Genomic DNA, 16,527 nt, shown 5'->3' on the forward strand with positions numbered 1-16,527 from the left:
CCTCCCCGTGTGTCCCCACTCTGACGCGCCCTCCCCGTGTGTCCCCACTCTGACGCGCTCTCCCCGTGTGTCCCCACTCTGACCCGCCCTCCCCGTGTGTCCCCACTCTGACCCGCCCTCCCCGTGTGTCCCCACTCTGACGCGCTCTCCCCGTGTGTCCCCACTCTGACGCGCTCCCTGTGTGTCCCCAGCGTCCTCCAGCAACCTCACGCAGACGCGGCTGGTGCTGTCTTCCGTGCAGCTGAGCTCCGTCCAGGGGTAGGCGTGCACCCCAGCTGCCCCCGGAGGAGGGGCCTGGGCTCGGCAGAGAGGGCCTTCCTGGGGGTGGGGGACGTCCTTGCCACCGCCAGCCAGGCCGGGCACTTTGAGGACTTCCAGCAGGGGCTACTGCCGGTCCTTTATGGCAGCTTCCCAGAGGGCCAGCCCTTCAGGGGACCCGGGGAGAGGGGCAGGATGCAGCGCTGGGCTGAGTGGCGGGACACTGGCCTAAGAACGGGGCCCTGGCCCTCAAACCACAGCAGCCCCCTGGCTGGCCAGCCCACCCCCAGCCCTGCTCCGGGAGCCCCTCTGCCCCGAGGGCAGGCGGGAGCCGGGGAGGCAGCGGGTCACCACGGGTCTGGGCCGGCCCTCTTCTGACCCCGGCTGCCCCTCTCCTCCTTCAGACAAAAACTGCCCCACACCAAAAAGGAGAGGAAGTGACCAAGTCGGGCCCGGCAGGTCACACCCACCCCACTCCCACCCCTGCCATGGAGGCCTCCCGGCACCCTCACGCAGCCTCGCAGGCTCAGGAACCAAGGCCTGGCACATCTGCCCTGGAAAATCAAGACGGGGAACAGGTGACGGCCCAGCTACGGCAGCACCGCGCTGTGGTGTGTAAGCCGGGTCACTTGGGTGCGAGAGACCCCCCTGAGCCCTCCCACAGCCTGGGCGCCCCAGAAACAGTGTAGGGGGGTGGGAATAGGCTCCACTCAGCCTTGGAAACCCCGCTCCACCCCACCCTGCCTGCCTCGGCTTCTCCTCTCCCCTCCCTCGCTTCACCCCTGCCTGCCTCAATGTCTCACCCCTCCTGGTTCACCCCTGCCCGACTCAGCTCCTCCCCCTCCACCCCTGCCTGACTCAGCTCCTCCCCCTTCCCCTCCACCCCTGCCTGACTCAGCTCCCCCTCTCTCTCCACCCCTGCCTGACTCAGCTCCTCCCCTCCCCCTCCACCCCTGCCTGACTCAGCTCCTCCCCCTCCCCCTCCACCCCTGCCTGACTCAGCTCCCCCCCTCTCTCCACCCCTGCCTGACTCAGCTCTTCCCCTCCCTCTCCACCCCGGCCTGACTCAGCTGTGCCCTCCGTGCTTCATCCCACACACTGAGCCTCACTCTGACCCACCCTTCCCCTCCCTGTGCTGTGGAAACCTGTCTGCCCTTGCTTTGGTTGAAGACCCTCCCCTCCTCGGCGATGCCCTTGTGGCGATGGTGGTCTGACCTCGCCCTGTCTCAGCTTCCTCCTCCCTCTCGCCATGCACTCCACTCACCTCTGGACACTCTCCGCCCGATTGGTGTTGGAGCCGTGCCACCTCCTCCCCCCGCCCCCCTGCTCATCTGGACTAAGCAAGGTCAGTGGGTGTCTGCTGCACTGTTCACGGTTGCAGCCGTACATCAGAGTCGTGTGGGGAAACCTTACACGTTTTACGTACTGGACAGGCAGAGACAGAGAGACAGCGCCCCATGCACTGATTCACTCCCCAAATGGCCACAGTGTCCAGGCTGGGCTGGGACCTCCACGCAGGCCTCCCACGTGGGGGCAGGGCCCCAGCACTCAGTCATCACCGTGGCCTCCCGGGCTGCACATCGGTCTGGAGCTGGGACGGGGGACAGAGCGGGAGGGGAGGGGGCACGGGATGAATGGACCCCTTGGGGGTGTGGTGTGGGAGGGCGACTGTGGGGAGAACCCAGCTTCACACTCTGCAGGAACGAATGGCGAGTGGCGAGCTGCCCCAGACCCCGCCGGTCCCGGAAGCTGCGGCCCCCAGCACCCGTCCCTTCCCTGAGTGCACCAACAGAGGGGCAGGGCAGGGAGAGCCGCGGGGGGCGGGGGAGCAGAGGCCAAGGCTGGGGCTGGGCTGACCTCAGGGTCTCCGAGGGACAGCTCCAAGTCCGCCTCCCCTCCCGCTGCTTCCTGACGATGCTGAGTGGCTGAGTGGCCCGTTCTTCCTGACGCCCCACGAGCCTCCTCCGTTCTCTACTCCAGGGAGCACAGCGACCCAGTCCGAGGCGGGGGACTGGAGAGCGGGGACACACAGAGCCGCGCCGTCACCCCCGCACGTGACCCTGCCCCTCCGCGGAGGCCGGAAGGAGTCTGCCGTCGTCCGGTGTCCACGCCACAGCCAGGGCCAGGGCCGCGTCACAATAAAGCAGGCTCACATGCTCACCTGGGGCTGCGTCCTCCGGGCAGGAAAGGGATGGGGAGCCTTGCGCCCCGCCCCCAGCTCCCTCGGCCACTCCCCCCTCCAGACAGGCAGACGCCAGGCCTCAGGGCAGCCACACAGGCCCTAGGTCAGGGGCCCAGGGCCGCGTCCACCAGGCCTGCCCCTCCGAAAGCTCACCCCAGCACTTGGCTGACGGACAGAGCTACAGTGTCCGCCTCACAGGCTCCTCCTAGGATTGGAGCCACGGGGCGGGGACAGGGTGGGGGCAGCACTCCCTAAATTCCGCGGTCAGACGCCACGGCAGAGCTGAGGGGCACGGCGTGGTGGAAGAGTCCATTCCCGGGACTTCACGTGCGTCTCCTGCCCGGCGCATGGTGCTCAGTCACCACTCCCTGTGGAATCCCCCACACGCGTGTAGCCCATGAAGAATCTCTCAGTTCTCCACGTACCCACCCTGAGCCCCATCACTCCCGTCAGTACCAGCGCCCTTCCTGGGGCGGGGGAGGGGGGCAGGCGGCAGCCCCTCTGCACTCCGGGTGCTGCCTGGTCACCAGGTCAGGGTGCATCCTGGACTCGGGCCGTGGGGGCACTCGGTGCTCCCAGGGAACCCAGGAAGGCCCGGCGCTCCGGGTCAGGCCACCCACACCCTTGCAGGGCCGCGTCTGGCTGCAGGGCCGTGGCCGTGAGCCTGGTCCAGGAGCTGCTGCTGCCTAACCCCAGCCGGCCCTGTCCGGTCACGTGGAGAGGCCTCGTGGCTCCGTCCCCGTCCGGGTAAGAGCACCACCCATCCTGGGATGCCTGCTTAGCTTTTTCTCTTTGCAAACCCAAAGCTACGGGCTGGTTTCTTGTCTTGACCCGAATCAGTGCTTGTGTGGACACTGCGGGCCCCTGCACGGTTTTTAGGCCCCACCCTCTTTGTCCCAACTCAGGGCCGGATCCTGGGACTGGGACTCAGCTCTTTCAACAGCTGGGACCTCCCGCTGGTCGGGGTGACTGTAACGCCTGAGGTGGGCCTGCTTTGCTAAACTGTGGTTCCTGCCGTTACACCTCTGCAGATGGGGCTCGCCACTGGCCTCTGGGTAGGTCTCCCACGACGGGGGCCACCACGACTTCAAGCGAGCTGATCTGACGTTTGTTGAAGGTCACTTGGTGGAGAGAGGTTGTGGGGGACCAGCCGGGCGACCTGGCCTTGCTGTGGCGGAGGCGGGGTTGGGGGGGGAGTCCAGCAGGGCTGGTGCTGGGGGCAGCACAGCGGTGGGGGCCATTGGAGGAGGAATTTCAGGACCTGGGAGGTGAGGCAGCGAGGCTGGGGCTCGGAGGTTCCACTCCCAGCAAAGGAAGAGCTGGCAAAGGCCCCGGCCCCGCGGGGACCAGGGAGAGAAGGTTCAAGGCGTGAGGAGGCTGAGAAGTCAGCCCCAGGCACACCCTGCAGCCATGGGTTCACGCACACAGGAAGTGCAGTGGGAAGGTCGTTGCGACCTTGACCTCCTGGGGGTCACCAGAAGTTCGGACAAAAGCCCTGACGGCTGGGAACCGTGACCTGAGTGCACGTCTCCTGCGCTCCAGGAAGACCCGGCCCTGTGGACTCGCAGGCGCCCTCACACCTGCTGCTTGCCACTGCGGGTGGTGGCATGGATTTCCTGTGGACCGCGTGTGACCGCCCCTCAAGCACACCAGGGACACTGCAGGGGGAAGCAGCAGGCGCCCGAGACAGGGCAGCATCACCACTCCCATGTGCCTGGCGCGCCTGCACTGGCATCCAGCACGCCTGGCTGTGCCAGCCCAGGCACAGGACCGCCTTGTCCAGCACAGTCCCTGACGGGAGCCACGCACTCGGCTCGATGCCTGGCGATGACCTCGGGCGAGAAGCAGGAGCGCCTGCAGAAACCCGGGAAGGCGAGTGATGGCCCCTCCCCCGGCCTGGACACCGGCCACCCTGCTCCGTCATCATGGGAGGGGTCTTCTTGTCAAGCAGCAGGGGTCAGGCACCCCGGGGGGGGGCGCTAGGCTAGCGCGGGAGCGTCACTCAAGGAACAGAGACGTCATCGGAGGGTGCAGATTTACTGGCGGGACACACAGATGGGTGCTGTGCTGGGCGCCCCGGCCACCGCTGCGAGTCGGCGGCAACAGCTCAGCTTCCACCCACCCCCACCCCGGGAAGCTCCCCAGGACCTGTCAGCTGCACCACTGGAGCCAAGCACAGCGTTCTGGTCCGGTGACCCGGGAAGGAGTCACGGCAGGGACAGGTCTGAGCTGGCCCTCTGGCGTCGTCAGTCCCTCCCGGCTCCCTCGGGGTGAGCGGCCGTGCTGGAGCCTCGCTGAGATAGCACACAGGGGCCGCCAGGACTCCAGACGAGGTGGGCACAGGTACCGCAGCAGGTGCACCGTGGCTCCGGGTGGAGGAAGCCAGAGAGAGCACCGGGGAGGGGGCAGGGACGCTGCCCCCTGCAGACGCAGCCCCTCGGAAGCTTCTGTGTGGGGGGTGGGGGTTGTCTTTGACCCTGTCCCTGGCCGCTGCCCATCAAATGCCAGTATGTCGCCGCGTCACCCCGGTCTCAGGGGCCAGCACTCAGGCCTGGTCCGCCGGCCCAGCCACCTCTGCCACACAGAGGCCAGCGTGTGGAGTGAGCTGGGGAAAGTGCTCCCTGTATTCCGTGTCCCGCAGCTTCCTGTACACGTACATCAGCAGATCTGGAAATGTCTTCTGGAAGTAGCAGGCAGGGTCTCCGATCTGCGCCTTCATCCTGAAACAGCAGAGGAAGGCTGGCCACGCCCGCCCCAGGCGCCCTCCCCAACACAGCCCTGCACACACCCCACCACCCGCCGGCTCCAGCCCGGTGTCGCACCGGGTCTCAGTCATTTCATCGCCTCACGGGAGCAACGCGCAGCATGGCCCCTACTTGCAAAAAAAAAAAATTCCCAGGACCCCAAGGGCCCCGAGCTGTGCCCCGAGCTGTGCCCCGAGCTGTGCCCCGCCGGGCTCTGCCCCGCTGCCCTGTGCCCCGAGCTGTGCCCCGCCGGGCTCTGCCCAGCTGCCCTGTGCCCCGAGCTGTGCCCCGCCGGGCTCTGCCCAGCTGCCCTGTGCCCCGAGCTGTGCCCCGCCGGGCTCTGCCCCGCTGCCCTGTGCCCCGAGCTGTGCCCCGCCGGGCTCTGCCCCGCTGCCCTGTGCCCCGAGCTGTGCCCCGCCGGGCTCTGCCCCGCTGCCCTGTGCCCCAGAACAGGCAGGGAGAATGGGGAGAGCCTGCGGGACACCCCCCCCGGCCCAGGCTCAGGGCAGACAAGCGTCCTCTGCCCAGCAGGCCGAGCAGGACCTGGACTGGACGTGAGCGGGAGGAAGGGACCCGGCACCTGCCTCCTGTTCCTGTCCTCGTGGATGTGCTCCCCGATGTTCCGGATGAACTTGAGCAGGTCCCCCACGCTGTTCTTGTAGAAACTGCCGCTGTCTTTGTAGAACGCGTTCATGTCCCTCATAACGCCCTTGTGGATCTGAAACGCAAACATGACGCAGAGACGTGGGGTCGCCAGGGGAGGGAGCACCCAGAGGCCCAGCACCGACTGGAAGGCACGCCACAGCTACCAGCGGTTACGAAAGAAGAGTGGAGGCAGAAAGCCACCAAGGCGCCCAGGGGAGCTGGCGGTCTCAGGCAGACGCACAGAGCAGGATTCTCCCACAGTGCTTTGCACGGGTCCTGGGGCTCCACAGCATCACTTCTGCAGCCTCCCATGGACAGACGCTTGCCTGGCCTCTCGGGCTCTGCAGGAGGCTGCTTCCAGGACCCTCGGGACCCCAAGTGCAAAAGGGCACCAGTCCCTTACGTAGGATGGCACAGAGCCTGCCCGGACCTGCCCAGGCTGCCCATGCTTCTGAGGTTGCCTCCTGGTGACCTGTCGCCTGAATTCAGAGCAGGTGCTGTGCCCCGGGTGACCTGTCTCCTGTATCCAAGGCAGTGCTGTGACCTCTCGGTGACCTGCCGCCTGTATCCAGGGCGATGCTGTGACCCCTGGGTGACCTGTCGTCTGGATCCAGGGTGGTGTTGTGACCTCTGGGTGATCTGTCGCCTGAATTCAGGGCAGGTGCTGTGACCTCTGGGTGATCTGTCACCTGTATCCAGGGTGATGCTGTGACCCCTGGGTGACCTGTCGCCTGGATCCAAGGCAGTGCTGTGCCCCTGGGTGACCTGTCGCCTGGATCCAGGGCAGTATTGTGACCTCTGGGTGACCTGTCGCCTGGATCCAGGGTGGTGTTGTATTCTGTTTGCCAGGTAGGTGTAACAGACGCGCATCGCAGGGCGTTTTTGATGGAGGTTGGCTGACCGCAGGTGCGGAGCCTGTGGCTCCCTCGGGCTCAGCGTGCACAGTGCTGCAAGCTCCTCCCTTCTCTGAGGTCCAGAGCCCCTGGGAGCTGGATGTCCCAGGTGGCAGGAGCGGTGGCCTCACTGGGCTCCAGGCTGACTCGTGGCGATGGGCGAGCAGCCAAGGCCACCGTGAGGGAGACCAGGCAGGGAAGGCGTCACAGCACCTGCTCCCGCCGGCCCAGCCTTACCTTCCGGGTCCAGCGAGCGAAGCTTGTGTGGCGCTCTGAGGGCCCGGGCTGCAGCAGCTGTAGGAGCCGGCTTCCAGGCTTCCGACTTTTGATGTCAGATTCGTTGCCCACGTTCCGAAGCGTCCTGAAGCGGCTGGGACGGCAGAACCTCGTTACCGCGCCCCCCCCATTCTCTCTCTCCAGAAACTGCATCCTCTCCCCACTCCCTGCTCCCAAGAGGCCTCGCTCCAAGCACGCACAGCTCCGAGGCCCTGGGCCGCGGGTCCCGCCCTCCTCCCCGTCCACCCTGCAGGCCCCGGTGGCTTACTCCTGCCATGGCCAGAAGAAGGGGTGGTCCAGCAGGCGGCCGAGCAGGTCCCCCACGTCGTCCCCCGGGCGCAGCAGCTGGCGGGCGAGGTCCTTGCTCTCCTCGTCTGGACAGCGGTGCACAACCTCACGAGGAGGTTTGGCCTTCAGCTCCTCGAAGGGCACGTCCCCGTTCTGGACCACGTAGAGGACCAGCCGCCCCAGGGCCTGCACGAGAGCCAGGGTCAAGGCACAGACTGACAGGGAGGCCGGCACAGCCAAGGTGAATGGGCGGAGCCTCGCACACAGAGCGCCCGCAGGCAGTGGGCCCTGCAGAGTCCTGGCCTCGAGGGGATGGAATGCTGGTGAGGGGGAGGCCCTGGACCCGGAGCCCCGCTGGACAGACGCAGGAGCAGTGGAGCCCCAGGAGTCAGACCCTGGGGGCAGAGGGGTCAGCCCGGGAAGACTGCCCAGACGCCACTCAGGGAAGGGGCTGACCTGGGGGCCCCGGGCCAGGAGGCCAGGGTCGGGTCAGCCTGTGAGCTGCCGTCCACAGGGGCTGGGCCCTGCCCTCTCAGGAACTGCGGCTGCCCAGGGTCTCCACCTGTGGGGCCAGGCTGGGTCTCCCCAACAGGGCTGGGCCCACCCCGCCACCCGACCTGTGAGTTTCCCGAGGGGCTTTGCTGCTGGCCCCCTTGAGAGCCAAACACAACTTCCAGTCGCCTGGGCAGACGTCACGCTCACTGCGTGCTGGGGACAGAAGCTCCTCCCAGAGGAGTCTGGGAAAGAGGTTGCGGGAGCCCGGGGGTCCCAAAGGCACAGGAGGCCCAGGGTCCGCCCCCACCTAGTGCAGGAGGGACCAGGCAAACGGCAGCCGTGCAGGGCGGGGCTGGGGGCCTTCCCTCAGCGTCCCCTCGGTCCCGGCCGGGCAAGGGGGCAGGAAGGAGGACGGGAGGGGTGGAAGCGGGGACGGGGTTACCTCAAGATCCCGCCTGACCTCCGGCGCGGCTCCGGCCAACTGGACACTCTGGTCGAAATCCGCCAAGCGAAAATTGCCCCTGGTGTCTGCCAGGGGTTGGGGGAAGCGTGTGAGGCCCCCGCTCCCCCACCCCACCGCAAGAGCCAATCACTGAATCACGGGACGCCAAGCACAGCCGCGCCCTCCCACACACAGCCGCACACACGTGCACAGCCCCACACACTCAGCCGCCCCACTCAGGCTTAGCCGCACCACATACACACAGCCGCACACACGTGCACAGCCCCACACACTCAGCTGCCCCACTCAGGCTTAGCCCCACCACATACACACAGCTGCACACACACACGCACAGCCGCACCCACTCAGGCTTAGCTGCACCCACACACACACAACCACCCCCTCACACCCACAGCTGCCCTGCCATGCGCAGCCGCGCCCACACACCCACACACGCACAGCTGCCCTGGGCCCACATGCATAGCCACGCCCACAAAGGCACAGCCATGCCCACACACTCAGCCACCCCCTCACACCCACAGCTGCCCCCCACGCACAGCCACGCCCACACACGGCCGCCCCCCTACACCACAGCCACCCCACTATCGCCACCCCCAGGTCCGCTCCACTCCATGGCGCTGGCTGTCCCTCTCCTGTCACGGAGTCTGACACTGGGTTCCCGTCCGATGCTGTGCATCCCATGGTTCCCACACATGTATTTGGAAGAAGACACCACCACTGGGGGTCCCACAGAAGACAGCCACTGCCCCACGGACCGAGAGGGCCACGGCTCCCTGCCCCTCAGCCACGCAGGCACGGCGCGCTTTGCCGTCTGCACAGCTCTGCCTCCTCCGGAGGGTGCGGGGGCTGGCGGCGCAGCCCAGTGCCAGATGCTTCTTTCACCTTTCACACTGCACTCGTGCCCCCTCCCCGTCTCCTGCTGTCTCCGCCCCTTTCTGAAGGGTGCTGGCGGGCACGCATGGCGGTGTGCGGGCTTTCTCCAAGCGCACATGGGGGGCAGCGGCCGGGCGCCTGGGCCAGGTGAGGCTCCTGTCCTGGAGTTGAGCCACTCCGACAGGCGCATCCTGGTCTCACCGCCTCCGCCTGCGTGTCTGATGACAAACGATGCGGAGGAGTGTGCCACACGCTTGTCACACGCATGCCACACACCTGCCACGGCCCCTCAGCCAGTCACATGGTTGTCTCTGTGTTGTTGGGCTGCCAGGGTTCTTGGCGCAGCATGGAGACGGTCCTTTACCGACACAGCAGCCATGCTCGCTCTCGACTGCACACGACCGGGCAGCGCAGAGACCTTAATGAGGCCAATTGCTTCCCGCTCCGCACCAGCTCATTCCTCAGCCGCGCCACTGATACACCTGGGAGCCGCCTGTTTCTCCTCCGCCTCGCAGGGAGCGTCGTGGTTCAGGCGCTGCTTAGGCCTGTGAGCCCCTTCGAGTGGGTGTTTTCTGCAGGGTATGAGGTTGGGGTCTGTGGGGTGCAGGGTCTGTGTCTAGTGTTCTCTGTTCTCTGCGTGTGTCAGCGTCGGCGTCCGTGTCCAGTGTTCCCTGCGCGTCAGCGTCCGTGTCCAGTGTTCCCTGCGTGTGTCAGCATCCGTGTCCAGTGTTCCCTGTGTGTGTCAGCATCCGTGTCCAGTGTTCCCTGTGTGTGTCAGCATCCGTGTCCAGTGTTCCCTGTGTGTGTCAGCGTCTGTGTCCAGTGTTCCCTGCGTGCATCGGCGTCCATGTCCAGTGTTCTCTGTGCTTGTGGGCATCTGTGTCCAGTGTTCCCTGTGCTTGTCAGCATCTGTATCCAGTGTTCTCTGCGCATGTCATCGTCCAAGTCCAGTGTTCTCTGCGCGTGTCAGCGTCCGTGTCCAGTGTTCTCTGTGCTTGTCAGCATCTGTATCCAGTGTCCTCTGCACACGTCAGCGTCTGTGTCCAGTGTTCTCCGCCTGTGTCGGCGTCCGTATCCAGTGTTCTCTGCGCATGTCAGCGTCCGTGTCCAGTGTTCTCTGCACGTGTCAGTGTCCGTGTCCAGTGTCCTCTGCACACGTCAGCGTCTGTGTCCAGTGTCCTCTGCATGTGTCAGTGTCCGTGTCCAGTGTTCCCTGTGTGTGTCAGCATCTGTATCCAGTGTTCTCTGCACGTGTCAGCGTCCAAGTCCAGTGTTCTCTGTGCGTGTCCAGTGTTCTCTGCACATGTTGGCATCCACGTCCAGTGTCCAGTGTCCTCTGCCTGTGCCAGCGTCTGTGTCCAGTGTTCTCTGCGCATGTTGGCGTCCGTGTCCAGTGCTCTCTGTTCTCTTTAGGCATCGGCACCCATCCAGCGCCATGTTGCAGACCCGTCTGCCCACCCTTTGCTGCCGTGTGGCTCTCATGGTTTCTCTGCTCCTCCTCGCTTGTCTCCTGGGCTGCCGTTTCCCTCATTCTGTGGTGGAATGAGAAGGCCATGCCAAGATGGCCGTTGGCAACAGAAACTGCCTGGCAACAAGCTGATTGGATGGTTTCGGAAACCACATGACAACGGAGCCTGTCTGGCAACAGGCTGTGATTAGATGGCTTCATAAACTGCCTGGCAACAGGCTGTGATTGGTTAGGGCATAGACCTCCCCTTGACCTGATTGGCTGCCTTGGCCATATAAGCTGCTGTAGCAACTGAAATAAACGAGTCTGCAGGCTGCTCGCTTCAGGCCCACCTTCACCCGACTCCCGGGGTCTGTGTGGTGACTCCACGCCTCTTGCCCCCACCACGCTCCTCCTCCCAGAACGAATCCACCGAAACATCATGCTGTTTCGGGCTGGGGTCCAGGTGCTGCCTTGTTCTCTGGAGTCTGTCTCCTCTCACCAGGGATCCTCTGTTTGGACCCAGCTGTGCCACCAGGGCCATGATGGCTGCCACCTGTGCTGGAAGAACTCACTTCACGACTCCCTGGCTGGCTGGCAGACTGCTCCAGGAGTCCACATTGCTGGAGCCAGGGAGATATGAAGCCACCTGGTGTCACCAGCCTCGGCCGACCGCTACCTGACACTGGGCTTGGGGGCGGCTGCCCTGGGATTCTGAGTTGGTTGACCCTGGAATCAAACGTTCCAGATTCTCGCCAGGCCTTTCCTCCATGGTGGGAGGTGAGGAGGCCGGAGGGCTCCGCCTTCCACGCGGGAGGGCGGGGCCTGTTAGAAAGGCGGCTGTCCACTGCTTTCCTGCCTTCGGCAGAGGGATGGGGTGGCAGGAAGCCCCTCACCAGCCCCAGGCCCTGCTTGTGTCCTTGTGGGAAACAAATCTCCCCCACTCCCTGGTCTCTGCAAGCAGCCACGCAGAGCGGACACAGAGACTCACCCACGAGGATGTTCTGTGGCTGCAGGTCCCCGTGGGCATAGCCGCAGCACATGTGCAGCTCCCGGACAGCCGCGAGCAGCGTGGCCAGCACCCTCCGGGCACGTAGGTCCTCCTGGTCCTCCACAGCCTCCTGCCGGTGCTCGTGCAGGTACTCCTCCAGCGTCCACTCGCACAGCGCCACACACACGTACTGGCGGCCCCGGTGGCTCTCGCACCCGTACAGCGTCAGCAGGTGGCTGCTGGGCCGGCCGCTCTGCAGGCAGGACAGCTCCTGGCGTGCCCGCCTGCTGCCCACCGCGAACACCTTCACCGCCACCTCCTGGGCCTCGTAGAGCCCCAGGTAGAGGCCCCCTTCGGTCGTGGGCGCGATCTGGTAGTCCTGGTCGAGAAAGATCTTGAGCTTGCCAATCATGGGACGGTTCATCCCGTGGAGACTGCTCAGGGCTGCCCCCCAGCGCCGGCTCTGGGGCCTCCAGTCCTGGGCGGGGACCTGCGGTCGCTCTGGAGCTCCAAGACTGAGAAAGAACCGGGCGAGGTCGTTGTTGTAATTCCTCCTGGCGATGCCGACCAGGTCCCCGCAGTCCACGCTGGCCCCTCTTTGGCACAGCAGCTGGGCCACCTCGCCCAGGTCGAGCTGGGTGGCCACGAGCAGCGCCGTCCTCCCCTCGCTGTCCCTGCCATCCACCTCGAGGCGCTCTTGCTCCAGGAGCGCCCTCACCGAGCCCAGGTGCCGCCTCTCCACAGCCAGGATCAGGGCCGTCTTGCCCTCGGCGTCCTGCCCGTTCGCGTCTGCGCCATGGCGCAGCAGGAGGCGGACCGTGTCCTCGGTGCGCTCCGCCGGGCAGCTCAGCAGCGCATGCGTGAGCGCGCTGCGGCCCATGTTGTCGCGGGCGCCCACGTCCGCGCCCATCTCCAGGAGCGCCCGCACCGCCTCCACGTGGCCCTTCTCGGCCGCGTCCATGAGGGCCGTGGCGCCGCCCTTGCCCAGCGCCTGCTGCTCCCGCGTGGTCTCTCGGGCCAGATTCACCCGCGCGCCCCTCTGGTGAAGGAACCGCAGGGCCTCGACCCGCCCATTCCCTGCGGCCTCCATGAGCGCAGTGAAGCCGTGGGCGTCGCACTCGTTCACGTCCGCGCCTCGAGCCAGGAGGAGCTGGAGCACACGCACGTTGCCCTGCAGCCCCGCGACGATCAGCGGCGTGGCCCCGTTCCTCTTGCGCAGCCCGGGGTCGGCGCCATGCTGCAGCAGCAGCTCCACGATGTCCGGCTGGTCCCGCTGCACCGCGCTGTGCAGGGGCGACCAGCCCCACTTCGGCTCCTGGAAGTTGACGTGGGCCCCACGCCCCAGCAGCTCCCGGATCCGCGCCACGTCCTCAGCCGCGACCGCGGCCATCAGGGAGGGGCCGTCGGCTTCCGCCCCGTCCCCGCTGCTGGGGGGCCTGGGTCCGTCCTGGGGGCCGTGACGGTCCTGGGTGTCCATGGCGAACGCCATGCTGGCCACAGCTCTCTGCCTCGCTCAGCCCTGGGGCTCAGGCTGGGAGTGAGGGAAGCAGGTGCTTCGTTCGGTCTCACAGCAGCGAGAAGGCGCTGGAATCAGAGAGGTCAGTTTTACGAGCAATCTTACGTAAATACACTGCGTGGGGTTTTTAGGGTTTTTCAAATTTGTTCAAGAGGCAGAAGAGGATGGGGGGATGGAGAGACACGTCCTCCCGCCCCATCCACTGGTTCACTCCCGAATGCCCCCAATGGTTGGGACCCGACAAAGCCAGAAGCTCAGAAAGAAATCCAGGTCCCCCGGGTGGGCGGCAGGAGCCCAAGCGTGCGTCCAGCCAGGGAGCGCGGGGCAGGGCGCAGCTCCAGGCGCACGCCACCTCCCCTGGCAGAAGCCTGGCGTTCCGAGTGGTCTGAGCGAGTGTGCGTCTGCAAGGGCCGCTGACTGCCGCCCGCTGCGGAGGCAGCCGGGTTCACCCTGTGGCCACGCAAGCGTGCTTCTTCCCTGTCACTAAGTGGTCTTGTTTCAGATTTATTTATTCATTTGAAAGCAGAGTTAGAGAGGGAGTGGGAGAGACAGAAGAGAGGGGACAGGTCTTCCATCCACTGGTTCACTCCCCAAATGGCCAAATGGCCAGTGCTGCGCCAAGCCGAAGCCAGGAGCCAGGAGCTCACCTGGGTCTCCCACTGGGTGGCAGGCACCCAGATACTTAAGCTGTCCTCATCTGCTTTCCCAGGCCATTAGCAGGGAGCTGGATCGGAAGTGGAGCAGCTGGGACGCGAACCGGGGCCCGCACGGGATGCAGGTGTCACGGGCGGCTACCCACTGTGCCACATGGCCCACTTGTGCCCTTTTTTAACCTGCGTTTGTTGTTGTTTGGTTTGTTTGTTCATTGCTGAGAGACTGAGAGAGCTTCTGTCCTTTGGTTCGCTTTCCAAATGCCTGCGATGGCTGGGACTGGGCTGGGCTGAAGCCGGGAGCCAAGAACCAGATCCAGTCTCCTATCTGTGTGGCCAAGACCCAGCCACGGAGCCCTGGCCCCTGCCCACAGGGTGCACTCACGGGGGCGAGGGGCTCCAGGGCAGGCTGCAGATGTCCCGACCCGCGCTGCGCCTGCCCTCCCGTCAGCTTGGGACAACGTGCCTTGTGAAACTTCTCAGAAGTCTCAACGAGACTGCTGCAAATCCGGCTTTTTCAGCTCCTTTCCTCGCGGTAGCTTGCAAGGGGCGGAGTGACCGGTCTGCACTCAGCCCGCACTCACTCCTTTCTCTCAGGATCACAGAAACCACCCCAGCAGAAAGACACACAGCCTTCGAAAACAAGAACCCTCCGGGAGCAGGTCAGAGGCACCGCGGGGCCTGAGCTCACTCCCTGCGCGGGCGGCCGGGCGCAGCCCGGGAAGCCACTTCCTGTTTCCTCAAACACCGCTCGGACGGCAGGGAGGCCGGCGGTCCAGCGGAGGCCACTTGTGGGACAAGGTTCACGCACCCCGTCCCCGACGCTCCTGCAGGCAGGTGAGCGACAGCCACGGCCGGCAGCCCGGACCCAGCCAGCTCCAGGCCAAGGGGCCTGGGGAGGCAGCAGGAGACAGCCCACGTCCTTGGGTCCCTGCTACCCACGTGAGAGAATAAGATGGGGGCTCCAGGCTCCTGGCTCCTGCCTGGCCCAGCCCTGGCTGTGACCATGAACCGGTGGATGGAAGACCTCTGTCTCTCCCTGTAACTCTGGCTTCCAAATAAATAAATGGGGCGGGAGAGGGAAGGGGGAGAGAGGGAGGGAAGGAGATCGAACCCACAGGGAAGCAGGGAGGCGGAGCCCCGGCAGTCCCGCAGCCTGGAGCCCGCTAGACCCCCAGGCAGCCCCCACTGTTCCCCCGTGCACGGAGCAGCCAGGTCGCAGCCCACCCGGGTCTGATGGGCTGTGCGGCACAGGTGCGGCTGCCGGAGGCTGAAGCCTTTGAGTGCAGACCCTGTCGGGCAGGGTGGGGGCTAGCAGGCGCCCAGAGGGAGCAGAGGAGGAAGCAGCGCCTGGGGAAGCCTGGTGGCCCCGCGGGGAACCCTCGGTCTGGCTTTTGGTTTCGTTTTCCCGAGACTGGAATGAGCCTCGTCTGGGTTTCCCCTGCCCACCCCCCAGCCCCTCCTGCTGCCCCCTTACCTCCCGGGCTGCTGCTCCTGCTGCTTCCTGGACAACTGCTGGCCCCAGAGCCTGTCCCTGGGGCAGGAGGGACGGCCGGAGGAGGGGAGGTGGGGCTCACCGCACCTCGCTCCCCTCCCCCCTCCTCCCCGCCCCCTCCTGTGACCGCGCTGGGGAAGGAATGGACGCTGGGCCAGTTGGCAGGAGGTGTGTGGTGAGGGTTGGTGAAGGTGTGTGCTTGAGGGGCCCAGCACAAAGCCAGCTGCTGTGGAGAGCACGGGGCCGCCCAGACCCCCACAGCTGTGCAGAGCGGCCCCTCTGTGCTCAGCACCACATGGGCCCCAGCCTGACCACGCCGCGCGGCCCAGGGGGTCCCCAGTCACCTGGCTCTGGGCAGTGAAACCTGGGACTGAATGTCACCCGGCTCACACTCAGCAAACCTGTGTCCAGGGCCGGGGCCACACCCCGCCCTCCTCCCCTCTGCAGCCAGTGAGGGCAGGAGGGGGAGGAAGCAGCACTCAGCCTGCCAGCCTGGGGCTGGGGCTGTGAGGCTCCTGGGCGGGGGGGGGGGGGGGGGCAGGGGAGCCATGGCGGAGGTCAGTCTGGCCTGCTGAAGCTGGACCACGCCTGTGCCAAGGCTGTGAGGCAGGCAGGAGGGAGCCTGGGCAGTGCCGGCTCAGGTCAGAGTTTGTGGAGGGTTCCCGGAAACAGTGGTAACAGTGGTGCCTTGGGGGTGGGGCCTGGCCCCAAGCTGCCTGGGATTCCGGAGGAGCCCAGAGCCGGAGCTGCCTGAGAAAGGAGCAGCCCCGCTCGGCCGCCCGGAGGGGCCAGGTAGTGAAATCGATGAGCTCATTAACAGTTTCAGTATTGATATCTTGAGGGTCCTTGCTGTCTACTCAGGTCGGAATTCTGGATGTCAGCTCGAATAAACCAGGTGACATGGTAGGTGTTAGCATTTATTCAGTGAGAGAAATACACAGGAAATGAGGGCTTTATTAGGGGAGAGAGAAGTCTAGAAGCCCTAGCTGGGTCCACACCAGGCAGAGAGCAGGCCGGGAGCCACATGGAGCAGGGCGTGCAATGAGAAGCAGCCACAGGCAGCGTAGCGTGGGCAGGACAGCAGAGGCAGAGCAAGGCCACAGGCCCAAAGAAGCGGGACAACAAGGGGCGACCCACCATGCTCCAGGCCTTTTATTCACCTCCAAAGGGGCGTGGTTCCATAGTCTGATTGGCAGGCGGGCATACAAGTGAGGTCAGGTAGGGGCATGAGAGCACACGGGGCAGGGTGAAGGTGTGGTCTCCAGCTCACTAATCTCATCAGTTTTATACCTTCAGCTGCTGTGTCATTCC

The 16,527-nt window shown here is 65.5% G+C and overlaps 2 protein-coding genes across 2 annotated transcripts in view; one reads left to right on the forward strand and one right to left on the reverse strand.

Annotated features, from left to right (window-relative positions):
• Positions 1-855, forward strand: part of RGSL1 (regulator of G protein signaling like 1) — a 50,978-nt gene extending 50,123 nt beyond the window's left edge. The window contains exons 21-22 of the mRNA XM_070056225.2: positions 192-258; positions 663-855. Of these exons, the coding sequence (XP_069912326.2) occupies positions 192-258; positions 663-699 (104 nt within the window). The 3' untranslated portion in view covers positions 700-855. The remainder of the gene's footprint in view (positions 1-191; positions 259-662) is intronic.
• A 3,606-nt stretch (positions 856-4,461) lies between these two features.
• RNASEL (ribonuclease L) lies at positions 4,462-15,337 on the reverse strand. The gene is made up of 7 exons (XM_008253632.5): positions 15,199-15,337; positions 11,556-13,139; positions 8,224-8,309; positions 7,267-7,472; positions 6,960-7,092; positions 5,769-5,902; positions 4,462-5,160 (listed from the first exon to the last, which is right to left on the reverse strand). Exons 2-7 carry the CDS (start codon positions 13,042-13,044, stop codon positions 4,986-4,988), a joined length of 2,223 nt encoding a protein of 740 aa, XP_008251854.4. The 5' UTR covers positions 13,045-13,139; positions 15,199-15,337; the 3' UTR covers positions 4,462-4,985.
• Positions 15,338-16,527: the final 1,190 nt, after the last annotated feature.

Source organism: Oryctolagus cuniculus, chromosome 13 (genome assembly GCF_051225735.1).
Source record: "Oryctolagus cuniculus isolate XC-2025 breed Fujian yellow rabbit chromosome 13, ASM5122573v1, whole genome shotgun sequence".
Lineage (NCBI taxonomy): Eukaryota > Metazoa > Chordata > Mammalia > Lagomorpha > Leporidae > Oryctolagus > Oryctolagus cuniculus.

Bases quoted from the DNA above. Each gene is read 5' to 3' on its own strand.
- RNASEL (XM_008253632.5), bottom strand. From the start codon at position 13,044: ATGGCGTTCGCCATGGACACCCAGGACCGTCACGGCCCCCAGGACGGA. The intron at 5,903-6,959 runs GTAAGGCTGGGC...TTTGCGTTTCAG, and splicing joins TCGCTCGCTGGACCCGGAAG to ATCCACAAGGGCGTTATGAG. The intron at 5,161-5,768 runs GCAGGTGCCGGG...CTGCTGTTTCAG, and splicing joins CACGAGGACAGGAACAGGAG to GATGAAGGCGCAGATCGGAG.